The following is a 14,289-nucleotide window of genomic DNA, read 5'->3' as shown; positions in this document are numbered from 1 at the left end:
AAAGTTCAGTTTATAGCAAACAGCACTAATCATTACACAAGCACAATGAACACCAAGTCACTAAGAGGAGAATACCCAACTGGGAGTGTGGGTTAGTCAGCAAGCAGCCTTACTCTGCGATTTTCTTGAAGCTTATCTTCTTCTTGGCAGAGAAACCCGGGAGCTTCCAGGGATCAGGCTGAAAGAGAGACAATCACAGTGAGGAAGAGAGATTTTTTACAGACTGTATCCTACATAGACCTAATTAACACAAATAATAACAATGTTACTCTAGTATCAATGGCTCACATTGTAACATTGCTTATCCCAGGGCAATTGTGTTTTACATTCCTTTATTTGTACACCTTTCATCATCACAGGTGGAATGAGTTTTGTGTGAGTATGATTGTTTTGTTGGGTCCAGAGCTTTTGTAGGATTGTGTTTTGCACATTGGAGAGCGGGCCTGTTGGGGTGCACCAGGGTGGGCAATTTTTTAATGTTAGAAAAATAAAAAATAAAAAAATAAATCAGATTCATTTGATTTCAATCAGATTTTTTTTATTTAAATCAGATTTTGTTTTTATCAATTTTTTTGATTTTGATTTATTTTATTTTTTTAAAATTATGGAATTTTTCTTTGTAGTACCATAGTTGTAGCTCTACAGTACCTCCAAACTATAAATTTAAGGATGATGCAAATGGTGGTTTGTGAATAGTTACATATCAAACTAAATTTCTCAATCTTAAATGAATACATAAATAAAGCAAATGATATATCGTTGTGGCATCCTCTAAATGTGAACTACAATATGTGAACTACAAGAATTTAGCGATGGAGTACGCTAGAGAAAAATCCCCCTCACTCATCCCAGTCATCCTTTTCTTTTACTTTTCTTTCTTTGATTTCCTCTTTCTGTGTCAGTCCAAACACACGCAATTGTTACTTAGGACTACTTTGCTTTTTATAGTGTGTTAAATTGTTAAAGTTCCCGTTTGTTCCATTAAATAAACCTGGTTTCAGCGGGTCTTAACACAGTGCTTAATTGTCATCAGAATCGCTTCGGCGAATATGTTAATGATACCACACCCCGAAATCTATGCCGACATGCGATGGGGCAGGCGCTATATAACGGCGCAGGACATGTCTTCAGAATACCATTTCAGCGAAGTGGGGTTTTTTTTATGTCTCCATTTTTGCACCACAGAATCGGGGGCAAGCGCCGTTTGCGCTTGCACTCGCATTTGCGCTGTGATCAGAATACAGCCCTAAGAGTTTTAGTTTATAGACATTAAGATTTTAAGATGTTTGTGTTAATAAAAGGTTTTTAAAACATACTTTTCATGTCTTTTCTTGAGAAGCTATATAAAATAGGTAGTAAATGAAAATTAAATCGGTGATTTCTTTAAAAAAAATTAAAACACTGTGGGGTGCACAGTGAGAGATATGCACTACTGGTTTGGGGTACCTGGTAGGAGAAGGAGGGTGAGATGAAGTAGTTCAGCATCTCCTGGTGGAAGACAGGGGTGATGCTGCCGGAGATGGGCGGGACGATCCAGACCCAGTCTGCAGGACAGCCCCCTCGCGTGCGATACTCATTCTCCATGTGCTTCATGAAGGACTCCGTGGCTGCATGGTGGTCCACGATCGTCACCTTCGCCAGCTGCCAATACAGACACACACAGGGTCTTTACTTAGTGTACCTCTTGATACTAACAGTAGAAAAACAGTAAAATTATTTGAATTGTGCAGACAAGCCTTGGAGTAATTTTCTTCATGTTAATTTTAGTGATAGTATTACTCGTGGCGATGAGGAACCTGCAAACCAGATGGAAGTGCTGCACAAAACAGCCTCAGTCCAGCCTCTGCATCTCTGAAAGTGCGGAGACTTTTAAATTTTCTGAGTTGTACTGGTCCATCCAACAATGGTGAATGGTGCTTTTACAAACAGAAATCAAGAAAAATATATTGATTTATAAAAAGACAAATCAGTTGAACATTAACCACATGCCTGGTTAAAACAAACCTTTATTTAATCGTGTAACTCAATTAGTGTATGTTTCACCATATTACCAATTTTATTTCACCAAACGTATTAATAGTAAAATTGATGTTTCTTTTTTTTTATTTTTTTTACTATTAATGCTTTTCTCAGTTGTTACACAAATGGCTTAACAGGTATCAGTTGCTTTCTTAAAAGACAGTTGAGTTATACAGTTAAGAAACAATTTGTTTTTAAGTGTTTCAATCAAGTAGGGCTGGAGGTTTTCAATTTAATATCAAAAGTTTTTTAACACATCACAAGTTCTATTCACCATGCCACCAGATTGCAATGCTGATCGATTGCACCTGTGTACCTGCGATGCTCCAGGTGGGTCCTGGGGTACAGGTTTGTGCTCTGAGCAGCAGGTTGGTGTTGAGATCGTGTTACCTGGTAGCTGTGCAGCACAGCGATGTTGATCTCCACCACAGCCTTGTCCTTCCAGAGGGAGGAGGTCTTCTTGGTGTCCAGGCCCATCCGTCTGCCCACCTCCTACAGCAGAGAACAAGGAACCCAGAGGAATGACAACTGCTTGGGCAACACAGAAATGACGTTGCTAATACTAACAGATAAGACATCTGATTTAGTCTTGGGGTTGTAAGCTGTAGGTGAGACTACCCTTACTGGAGCTATTGGTACTACTGCTGTACTTAGTAGCTCTACTAAGCATAGCAGCTCATACAGCATATAGCCCTTCTGGATCGATGTTGAATCAAGTAGTCCAGAGCTTTATTCCAACCAGCTCTTTAAATGTTAAATTAGAACAACAGAAAAGTTTGGGAGTGAGAAGAAGCTGTTCGACACCATCAAAGCTTGTCCCTTATGACCATTTGTCCCCTACTAGGGGTATCTCATGTTATAGGATAGAATCTAGGCTAAAATGACCCGTGTTGTTTTGTTAAATTAAACAATAAAGGATCTGGATTGATGCTTCTACTGTGCTTATATATGCCTTTACTGTGGTTAACCATTGCTTTTACAAGAGTTAGGCTGAATGCAAACAGTGTTTTTCTAAAATCTCTACGCAGATATTTTGGGATTATTTCAGCAGCAACACAGTCCTGTGTTTTTCAGGAAAATACCTGATTTGTCACTAAAGTAAAAAATAATAAGGATACCTCCAGGATGTTGTATCTGTGGTTGTCGCAGAAGTTCCTGACTCCGACCTCTGGGCCCAGGTACCACCCGTTAAAGGGCGCCGCTGTAAACTCCAGCCCCCCAATCTCAAGCATCATGTTGGACACTGCGGGGAGTGCGTACCACTTTAAACCCAGTTCCGCAAACCACTCAAACCTACCAGAGACAGAGACAGAGACAAGGCATCAATTTAAATTACTAGCAATAAAACATTTGTACTGATCACTGGCCAGTACTGAACTTACTCCTTTGTACAAGGTATGAACAAGGTTTTTTCTGTGATACCTTTTTAATAGGGTCAGCTAAAATATGTATATAAAAATATCACCACAAAAGCCTCTTTAGGTGAGAGGTGGAAATCGAAGGCAAAGAAAATGTTGTTATGACTCAGAAATATTTAAATTTCATACACATAAAACTAAGGACATTTCTAAATCAATATTCTTCATAGTCCATATATTTCTCACTCTCTGTCTTTATATAATCTGGGTTTTTCAAGTGGTGTGGATTTAGAAGTGTACAACTGGTATTTCTGGCACCACTGCAACTGTGGCAGCAGTGAGTAAATAAATGCAAATCTCTATCTCGAATCTCTGCATCTTTAAACAACAAAGTTCTTTTCTGCAGATGTATCCCTTATAGTAGATGTATCCCTTTCAGTTTTGGCCATCACTTATAGACCCTTGTCCTTCATACTTTTATTGTAAAATCTAGAAACAGAAGCCACATCTACACAGCAGTGGCCAGGTTGTTCTTCCTGTGGTCAGTGTGCACCGTGCGCTCAGGACTCACGTGGGGTGTGTGATGGACACCTCCAGGACCAGCTTGGCCGGCAGCTCAAACAGAGCAGGTTGCTCCCCCCTCACTTGCAAGATCAGGGGCAGGATGTCGAAGCGCCCATAACGAGGCTTCCAGCCCATCTGGATGCAGAGCTGTGAGAACAACCACAAGGTGACAGTAAACTAGAGCAGGACACAGTCATGTACCTGTATACTGTATAACAAGGTACTGTATATTACTGCATGCAGAGCTGTGAGGACAAGCACAGGATGACAACTGGAGTAGAATCTTCCATGTCTACTGTAGAAAAGGTTATAGTACTGCAGAAGCACAGGGGACAGTACACTGGAGCAGTACACAGTTATGTTTCCATTAGTTTTTTAATCAATGAAGTGTTGATTGGGTGCAAGAGAGGTTGTCCCGACTGTGTTCAGACTGACCTCTGTTAGCTCTACAGTAGAGGGATCCCCAATGACTGAGCCATCTGGCTGGCTGTACCCGGCATAGCGAATCAGCTGAGGGCTCCAAATGCGGAAATCCATGAGACCTTCTGACCTTTGCGGGAAAACTGTGATGGCCGATCTGCAGAGAGGAGGAAGAACAGAAGAAAAATTATGAACAAGAGGAGGATGTTCAGCACATTAGTGTTTGTCCGGTTTCCGAGTAGCTGATTGATCCCAAACCTTTGTCAAGCCGGCTCTTAAAGGATCCCAATGATTCAGCATAGCATAAAAGGAGTGTATGTAGTGAAGAGACATGGAATCTGGAAACCGTTATACTGTGGCATGCCAGGAGGTTCAGATCAGAAGTGTAGCATGAGTGACTGACCCCTACAGCTAAGATGAAGTTATGCAAAACGATAGCCATTTGTACAGTGGATAACGGCAGTGCTCGCATTGGGGGGGGGGGGGGGGGGGGGGGGGCATTGTTTGTGACTGGCACCCAGCTCATGCAAGTGGATCCGATACAGGTATCAACCGTCTGGTCTGTGGATCGAACCACAAGGCCTGCCAGATAATTACAGTACAATAAATATGGTTTAAGTGACATTAAAATATAATGACCTCCCCCCCAATCTATTTTTATTTTTGATAAAATATTATGGAAAAAAATTCTGCATATATGTGTTGGTCAAACAAACTGGATTTGTTTGTTTGTTTGAGAATATAATAATAATAATAATAATAATAATAATAATAATAATAATAATACAATTATATTGTTTACCTAAAACAAGTGTAATACAGTAAATGTACACAGTATTCTCCCCCCATGCTTTTTCAATGGTTTCTCTAGGTAATTTGTCATACGGATGAACATCATGACAGTTGGCAAAGATATGCCCATCCTCTGCATTTCTACCACCTCTCTTTTGCTAGGTGCAGTGTTGTTGCCATCATTATAAAGGATGGCAGTGTCTGCAGATACTGGAATACATTATTCTAGTTTTATCTTGTGTTTAAAACTTATTTTACTAACAGGTACCAGTTTGTTTCCCCTGTTGGAATCTAAATGAGAAACATCTACTGTTACAGTACACACAGGCTCTGTCCGGGTTCTATCATTAAACCCACTGGTGTCCTGGAGCCTGGAGAAACTCCTACTGTAGCAGCTGTTCCTGTGTGCCTCAATGATGTGAAACATTGAATACCTTGAAACTTTCTACAGTTGAATCCTGAGAAGACAGGTGTCAAGTATTAATTGTTTGGAATTAGATAATTAGGCGGACTAACTTCCAAATTAAAATCAGCAGTGAGAAATATTGGATTTATATTCAGCCCTGATTCCAAATGATTCTAATAAATCATTTTATGGTGTAAGGAATTTTTCAAATCAAAGTCAGTTTCTTTCCTTGTCTGATGCTGAGCAATTACTGCCACTTTCGACTCATCCAATTTGAGACATATTATTGTATGGTGGTATATTCTAACCCGTATATTATTCTATTTGCATTGCATTGTACATACAAACAAACTGCTGTATTCTAGCATGATAAACGATAGAGAAAGTAAATAATCGTTTAGCTGGTTGACCAGTGGAGTTTGAAGGCAACAAGAGGAAAAGAGTTGCATTGCAGATGTTTAGAAAATACTTTTTTTCCCCTCACAGAGTCATTGATTCAGTATAAGTCATGCAGGAAGTCCTGACAGATAGAGACATGTAGGGCAGGATTTAAAAAAAAATGTTATTGTATCAAACTCATGGTATAGTAAAAAGAGCTTCAGTATCAAGTGATTTTCAAACGAAATGTGTTAATTAAATCAATCCATTAATGCTTTGAAATTGAGTCGATGAGGTTGTTAATGAACGCATTTCTCGTTAAAAAGCTTAATTGTCGCAGATCACCTACATCACTTCCTGTCTCAACGACTAGCTAAGGGGAACTCGTTAATCAAACTGCATGTTAACGATATCAAGAAAAATTAATAGAAGCATAATTCGCTGTTGTGGAAACCACTAGCGTACAGGGAAGCGGCTCTCATCAGCGAGCAGCAGCCAAATGGAAATAAAAAATAATGGGAATATCTATGTTGTGTATAATTTGTAAACTTCATTTAAAATTGTGCATTTTGTCATCCAGAATGTACATTTATTTAGAACACTTCGCATATAAAATGCTGATTTACGATTATCTGGTGTGTGGATAAAAAACAGACGGCACAGATTAAAAAAAATAAAAAAATTATTAAAAAGAAACACCACTAGTCATTTTGTATTTGGTTTGTGTGGTGGTGGTGGTGGGCAGGGATGGGGTTAATTCCTATCCCTGCCAAATACATGTGAGAATGTGACTGTTCCTGAAGTGTGGGATTTTACAAAATGGGACAAACACCTAACAGAAGCCCTGTATACAGAGTTCTGCAAAAGTATCCTGCAAATACAAAGGAAAACTCCAAACAGTGCATGCATGGCTGAATTAGGTCAACATGCCTCCCAAAGAGGACAGGCTGTGTGCTCAATGTCCTCTCAACCAGGTCAAGACAGAGTTACACTTTCTAGTGCAGTGCTCCAAACATAACCCATTAAGGGAAGCCTTCTTCCCAAAAATAGAAAATCTCTGCAAACAATTCCCAGACCTGCCAGAACATGAAAAACTCCCCATCGTCTTAGGAGAGGAAACAAGCTGCATTAAGGAGGCAGCCCAATTCACAGCAATATATCATTATTGTCATTGTGATTTGTTTTAAGTATACTGTGTTGTTTTTGTTTTATTTAGTTAATGTAACATTTACATATGTTTTAAATGTTAATTGTAAAGATGGAATTTACCCATCATTGCTTTGGCAATACTTGTAATAATCAGTCATGCCAATAAAGCACTTGAAATTGAACACTGAAATTGAGAGAGCGAGAGAGAGAAACAAAAACAAAAACAAACAAACGAATGCCTGTGTATTTAAAATAAAACTCACCATGATAGTGGAAGAGGTGGATGTCTGTGCTCTTGACTTGGTTTGTTTGATCTTTTTATTTTGCTCTGTGAGCAGTGTTTTGAATAAATGCGCACCCCACACTTAAACACGCAGTTACTGTCTGAGTCTCAATAACGCTTTGCCATCCTGTCACAATTGTCAACGCATATTCATTGTGAGTTAACTGTATTGAGAATGAGGAAGCGAAACAATAGTGCAGTGGTACTGTGTATGCGTGAGGGAGAGAGACACAGGGAAGGGACCTTGGTGTTTAGATTATATAGATATTTTCATATTATTATTATTATATTTCTTAGCAGACACTCTTATCCAGGGCGACTTACAATTGTTACATGATATCACATTATTTTTACATACAATTACCCATTTATACAGTTGGGTTTTTACTGGAACAATCTAGGTAAAGTACCTTGCTCAAGGGTACAGCAGCAGTGTCCCCCACCTGGGATTGAACCCATGACCCTCCGGTCAAGAGTCCAATGCCCTAACCACTACTCCACACTGCTGCCCATATGTATGTAAAAACAAACAATACCATGAATTATAGAATGTGTGTTTGACTGACAATGCATTCCACCTCTTGCAGTTGAAAACAAAATCAAAAAGTGATTGAAAAGAAAGCTATCTTTGAGTTTGTCTGGGATGAATCACCTATTGCACATGCCAGCTCCAACACACTATTCAAGCCTTCTGTAACAAAAGTCCCTTTTGTAAACATGACTTAGCCCATTCCTTACAGTAAATATTGTAATATTGTAATATGCAAACGTTAAGGCTAGGTTGATTACTCCAAAGTGCAGTTTTCATCACGTACTTGTGAAAGGATGAATCACACTGGTAATGTTACGGGGCTAGTAACAAGCAACTCTGTTAATTTAATGACTCAACAATGTGCCTAAGTTGTTACTGGTTACGTAACCCTTGTAGTTTCACAACACAAAGTTTTAGATTTTTCTACAGAATCTGATAAATCTGGCCTCTAGTATCAACCCTAAATATGTTAAGATTTTTACCTTATTTTAATTAACCATATTTCAAAAGAAGAATATTCTCTCTGATCATAAAAACAATCTATAATTAGATTTTTAACATGAGGGCACATTATTATTATTATTATTATTATTTATTTCTTAGCAGACGCCCTTATCCAGGGCGACTTACAATCGTAAGCAAATACATTTCTACTGTATTTATTTAAAAGAACTACCAGTATTCAACAGACACTGTGACAGCTTTCAATTTTAATATTGTTGTGATTTTATGAGGACATTGCATTTTTTGCTTTTTTAATTAGAGTGCCCAATTATGTTACCCTAATTGCAGCAGCAAAGACTTCAGACTTTGCACAGCTCTCTCCTGACTGAGCATATGGGTTTCAATCACACTTTGAACACGTGATAATCCTGCATTGCTTAAGCAGTGTGAACAGCGTGTATACGCATTGTATAGAAATTTGAGAACGTTTTACAATTTTTGGTGTGTCCTGCATTTTTGTGAAAGGGAAGGGTTACACCAGACGTAGCAACATCTGTTTGTGCCGTAACAGTTTGTTGTGAGTAGGGAAAAGATTTGGAGGATAGTCAAAGCTTGCCTGTTGACTTTCGCAAGAGTGATCAGGGTTTGATTTGGTCTGGCCCTTAGTTTAATTCTGCAAGTGTGCTATAAAGTTATAAGAAGCTTAGTCAAGTAGACAAACATTTTGGCCAGTGCCTTCTTCTGTGTAACAGAGATACTGCCCAAAACATCACGTCTTGACTGAGTTTCTTTTAGTTTTACCTTAAAATTGTTATTTATCTATGGTGTTATAAAAGGAAGTTCAGATGATGTGTTACTGATTTATTTTTGAATAAGTGGTGGCCCAATTAACATAAACTTGGCCCAGCGCTTAACTCTGCACCTTTTAATAGTGCCACCCATAGCCATGGAAGAGCTTGTGGTTTATCCAGACCTTGGCTTGGCTGAGTATGCAGGCACTACACTACACAGAGAAACAATGTACTCTCCTCACCGCAGGTTGCCCTTGTTGGTGGCGTACTTCATGTGGGTGCAGATGTGAGTAAACATCTCCTCCGCCGAGCTGCAGTCCCGGGCGTCAAACACCTGTGGAGCCACAAACAAAAGCTTGTTACACAACAGCCCTGACTAGCTGATACCAGAATTCAAACAGTACCAATGATTTGCCAGTAGCAGACCTGCAGAAAGTCAAACACGTGTCATTTAATTTATGATGTTTCTTTTAGTATTTCTAAGCCTAGAGATGTGCGTGACCAACGCATCTATGGAGATTTCACAGTAAATTAAATGCTTTGATTTCCAAGTGTCTGTAAGATTGGTGTTGGCCTCTGCAAACACAAACCTGACAACAGCTCTAGTTTTCTTTTTCTTTTGCACTCGCCTAAAAAACTTGACCTATGTGAGGCATTAGGTTGCAAGGGGAACATACAGTAAGTAAATGGTATGTTAACACTACATAATTACCACTTTGGGAGTTTAATGATCATTAAGAGGATAATAAAATAATATTAATGCAAAAAGTGGAATTTATAATTACTACATAATGAATATATATATATATATATATATATATACCGTATTACTTCAAATTAACGCTGCCCTCGAATTAACGCCTCACTCAGATATCAGCTTTTTAATAGACGCCGCCCTCAAATAAATGCCGCTCTCAGTATTTTTTTCTACCCCTGCTCAAAAAATGAAGAAAGAAACGCACAACCCTGGCTATGTGCATGTGACGCCCCCGAAGAGACTGCAGCCTCAGTCCACCATGTAATACAAACTAATGTACACACACCTTAGTAAGCACATTTTATTTTATGGTACAGTCCCGACAGACAACCCAAGATGAACTACTTACAGCACAGCAGTCCTTCACGTCCCCCTTTTTTTTATCCCCCAGCAGAGTTCAGTGCCAACACAGCAGGGGATATAACAAGTGCTGTCTGTTTATCTTGTCCTGAGCCTGGATGGTGACAACTTAAACCCAGAGGAACTTAGAGCTTTGCTGGTCACTCTAACCGCTATCCGAAAGCTGGCTGAAGATATCTTCTTGTAGGGGGTTTATTTTGTTTTTTATTCAATTGGAATTTTACTCAGTCGTGTACAACTATATACAGTATATATATATTTTTAAAAAAATACCTTAAATCATGTAATAAAATATTGTAGCGTTTGTAAAGCATAGTATTATTAATAAAGGCCACCCTCGTATAATCGGTGCCCTCGTTTAAGGGCCGCAGTCATTTTGATCAATTTAAAATAAATGCTGTGACGCCACATTGAAGTAATACGGTGTATATTTTGCTCTTATCAGCCCCTATTTTACTGCATTTAATCCTGTACTTCAGAATACTGTAATCTGCCAAGTTTTTAACCTGTAGTACTTTGTATTTAATCACATCCTGATGTAACTATCACTATTTAATCATATCCTGATGTAACTATCACTATTACCTGCTGTATTATTGAATTGTGGTTTGTCAAACTTGTACTTTACTTGAACAAAAGTTATTGTATTTCTTGCTCTTATTGTATTACTTGTATTGTAACGCTTGAAATGTTTTTGCTTACGATTGTAAGTCGCCCTGGATAAGGGCGTCTGCTAAGAAATAAATAATAATAATAATAATAATAAGTATATATATATATATATATATATGTGTGTGTGTGTGTGTGTGTGTGTGTGTGTGTAATACTAAGCACATGTACTAACCATGTTATGCTATGCTAATTCCCTTGTAATTATTGTATAATAACCAATAACTTCTCTGCAGCTTTCTAACAAATATCCAATAAATACCCAGTTGATCGTACCCAGAAACAAGGAAGAAAATTGAGGGATATTACATTGGGATCTGAGAGATAATGTATTACAAAGAACTTGTTTGTAATACATAAAAAAACACATGTTTTTTCTCAAATACTTCCGAGTCAAGTCCCCTGAACCACATCTCCATTCGAGCACAAGAGCATGGTATTTAAACATAGAGTAACAATGTATACTATTACTATTACTATTGTGTGGCGACTTTTTGTGGAAGTGCTACAGTATGGAAGCAAGTGTTGGGCCATTTTCCCAAATCACCAGGGTAAGTTAGCACAATGTTTTGTGCAAAACCAAAAACAAAACATTAATGTTATAAAACTAGCAAGTAATCACTATAAATAACAATAAACAACATTAAATAAATTATAGTGAATAAACCATAAATTGCAACCAAACTGTGTGTAACGCCTATGTAATGCAAACCTTACCTCCTCAGATCAAACCATTACTAGATGTGTTTATTGTGCCCAAATCAGCACTGAATTTATTTATTTCCTGTGAGACGCTGTTATTTCATCAGAACGGGAATAAAAAAATAATAATAATGATGTTTTGAAAACCCCTGTACTGCTACTAGTTTATTTAAGTTCAAGTACATTCAGATGTGCTTTCCATTTCTTTTTTACATTCCCTTACTTGTTTATGGTATTTGCAATCATCCTGAGTGGTTCTATGTTTTCCTGCTCCAATAATGAATTATTATTTTCACTAAATCTGCTCTTTCCTTGGTTTGAGCTTGTCTGGAGAATCCTGCTGGAAGACATGCTGGGACTGAACAGCCTTCGTGAATCCATTCAAATCACGTGACAATGTGAACTTTCAACTTTTCCAGTCCTACCTACTCTACATTTATATAGGCTGGCTGAGTTGAAAGGTCAAATTGTCACATGATTTGTATGAAATGTGGGCTATTTTCTTTCTTCCCTTGACTCTCAGCCCGGTTACCTGTAGCTTTGACCACTGGATGCGTCCGACACAACGGGAGGCGTTCCTCCAGGCCATCTTGGCACCGAAGATCAGCTCCATCTCCTCCAGCTGGTAGGCACCCGTGGCTCTGACATCACTCTGCACCGTGCTCAGACGCTGCAGGTGTGCCTCGGACTGGGACCTGCATCAGAGACAACGCAATTTAATCTTTTAAACCGTGTTTGAAAACATATTTGTTTGGGTTTGTTTATTTGTAGCTGGATTATTAGACACAGGCTTTTTTATATTTCTTTTATAAAGCGCCCTGGAATGCTTGCATGAATAGCGCTATATAAGTAAAATGTATATCGTATTATTATTATTATTATTATTATTATTATTATTATTATTATTATTATTATTATAGTAGTGATTTGGGAGGGGTCAGCCCTGGTCCTGGAGAGCCCCAATCCAGCAGGTTTTATAGATAACCCTTAATCATCAATTTCTAAAGACTTGGAACAATTTCATTTTGACTAGTTACGCAGGTACTTTGTTCAATTAACTAATTTAGCCCTTTGCGGTCCATTTATTAAATGCGCGTCAGGCACGCCAGGTCTAATTTATTTTCACACGCGCAGTTAATTTTAGACGCGCTGTTAGTTTAAAGGTATTTTTTTCAGTCAAACGGGTTTAAAAGGCCTCACTAGGCATCTCCAGCCCCACCCCACCCTTTCGTTCGCTATATGTAAGAAATAAATAATAATAATAATAAGTTGTACATACCGATCAATCATCTCCTGATCACTCGTTTTATCACCAAACTCCTCAATAATGCGATCCAAGTCATTATTTTATTACTATAACATCTCAAAAAATCTCTGCAAATGTCCGTGTTCTCTGTGGCAGCCAGCTTGTTTATTTACGACCGCCCCGTTATCTGATACCATGGCCATGAGATACGCCTTTTTTTTTTCGACTTGTCTCGGCTCCTGTCGTTCCCACTCGGCCATTGAATGGTTTTCTCGACTTTTTCCGGAGAAAAAACGACTAAAACCCGTTTTTTGCGTTTCTATAATGATGTCGGACAGGGTCCGACAATGGACCTGATAGGATTAGGAATAATTGCAATGTCGGACCAGGTCCGACAATGGACGACAAAGGGTTAGAGATAATCTGGAACACAAACTTGAACACCCTGCAGCTCTCACTGAGCATAGCTGACCACTCCTGATTTAACTGAACACATTAATTAGCTAAATTGCATTCTTCAGAAACTGATAGGGTTGCTTATAAAACCTCCTGGATTGTGGCTCTCCAGGATTAGGGTTGGCCACCCCTGCATTAGACAGATCATAGGCATTGCTCTCTGTTTAATTTTGTTCTGCTGGCTTGCTGGCATATTGTAGAACACTTTCTTTGACACATCCATAAATGTTTTATATCAATCTGTATGGGACTTCAGTGTTTTAATGTAATGTAAACCACATTAAAAACTGTATATATACACACATATGTATAAATTATTATACATGACTATATTATTTCTTTTGGCGACGCAGTATTTGTCAGGTTGAGATGAATCTGGTCCTGGTAATGTATAGACTGTCAGCATTGATATACCAAAAACGTTTTTATTCACAGATATGCAAATATATACGTATGTATTTTGAAAGAAGTACCTGCAATAGTAGTCAAATTTCACTAATGAGAAGAATATTCTGTATAAAACAGGAGATGCTATGTTCAGTATGATTCTTTGGTTACATCACATATCACTGCCTCACATCAGCTGTGAAAGAAAGAGACACTTACTTCGAAGCAGGAGTTTTATTTTTCCCACACACTTCCCTGCCCCTTTGTTACGAGGGGAAGTCAGGAAGCTATAAGCACAGCGCACAAATAAACTAGATGCAAATAAAAGCCTGGTGTATTGATACAAAAGTACATTTTAACAAAGTCAACGTCAAGAAATAATAAAGATTAACATGCATTAAAAAAAAAATATATCTCCAAAGAAATTAACGCATTTATTGGGTAAAATAGAGACTGTTAAGCTTCCCAGGCAAGAACCTCTGGTCTGGGGAAAATTGTCAAACAACATTGCCATCTCCCCTGGGAGTACAGTAATTGTAGAACCCACCACGTCCAAGACCATGCCACTGAATATCC

The 14,289-nt window shown here is 38.4% G+C and overlaps 1 protein-coding gene across 2 annotated transcripts in view; it reads right to left on the bottom strand.

Moving 5' to 3' along the window:
- Window positions 1-14,289, bottom strand: part of LOC117394670 (nitric oxide synthase 3-like) — a 42,313-nt gene that overhangs the window by 16,770 nt on the left and 11,254 nt on the right. For both annotated transcript variants that reach the window (XM_059012983.1, XM_033993091.3), the window contains exons 4-11: window positions 12,157-12,319; window positions 9,379-9,470; window positions 4,377-4,518; window positions 3,949-4,088; window positions 3,138-3,312; window positions 2,410-2,511; window positions 1,447-1,641; window positions 114-178 (exon numbers count right to left, since the gene is read on the bottom strand). In XM_059012983.1, coding sequence (XP_058868966.1) covers window positions 114-178; window positions 1,447-1,641; window positions 2,410-2,511; window positions 3,138-3,312; window positions 3,949-4,088; window positions 4,377-4,518; window positions 9,379-9,470; window positions 12,157-12,319 — 1,074 coding nt within the window. The remainder of the gene's footprint in view (window positions 1-113; window positions 179-1,446; window positions 1,642-2,409; window positions 2,512-3,137; window positions 3,313-3,948; window positions 4,089-4,376; window positions 4,519-9,378; window positions 9,471-12,156; window positions 12,320-14,289) is intronic.

This window comes from Acipenser ruthenus, chromosome 3 (assembly GCF_902713425.1).
Source record: "Acipenser ruthenus chromosome 3, fAciRut3.2 maternal haplotype, whole genome shotgun sequence".
In the NCBI taxonomy this organism is placed as follows: domain Eukaryota; kingdom Metazoa; phylum Chordata; class Actinopteri; order Acipenseriformes; family Acipenseridae; genus Acipenser; species Acipenser ruthenus.
The sequence above is the reverse complement of the archived record's forward strand: the minus strand, read 5'-3'. Positions and strand labels throughout refer to the sequence as shown.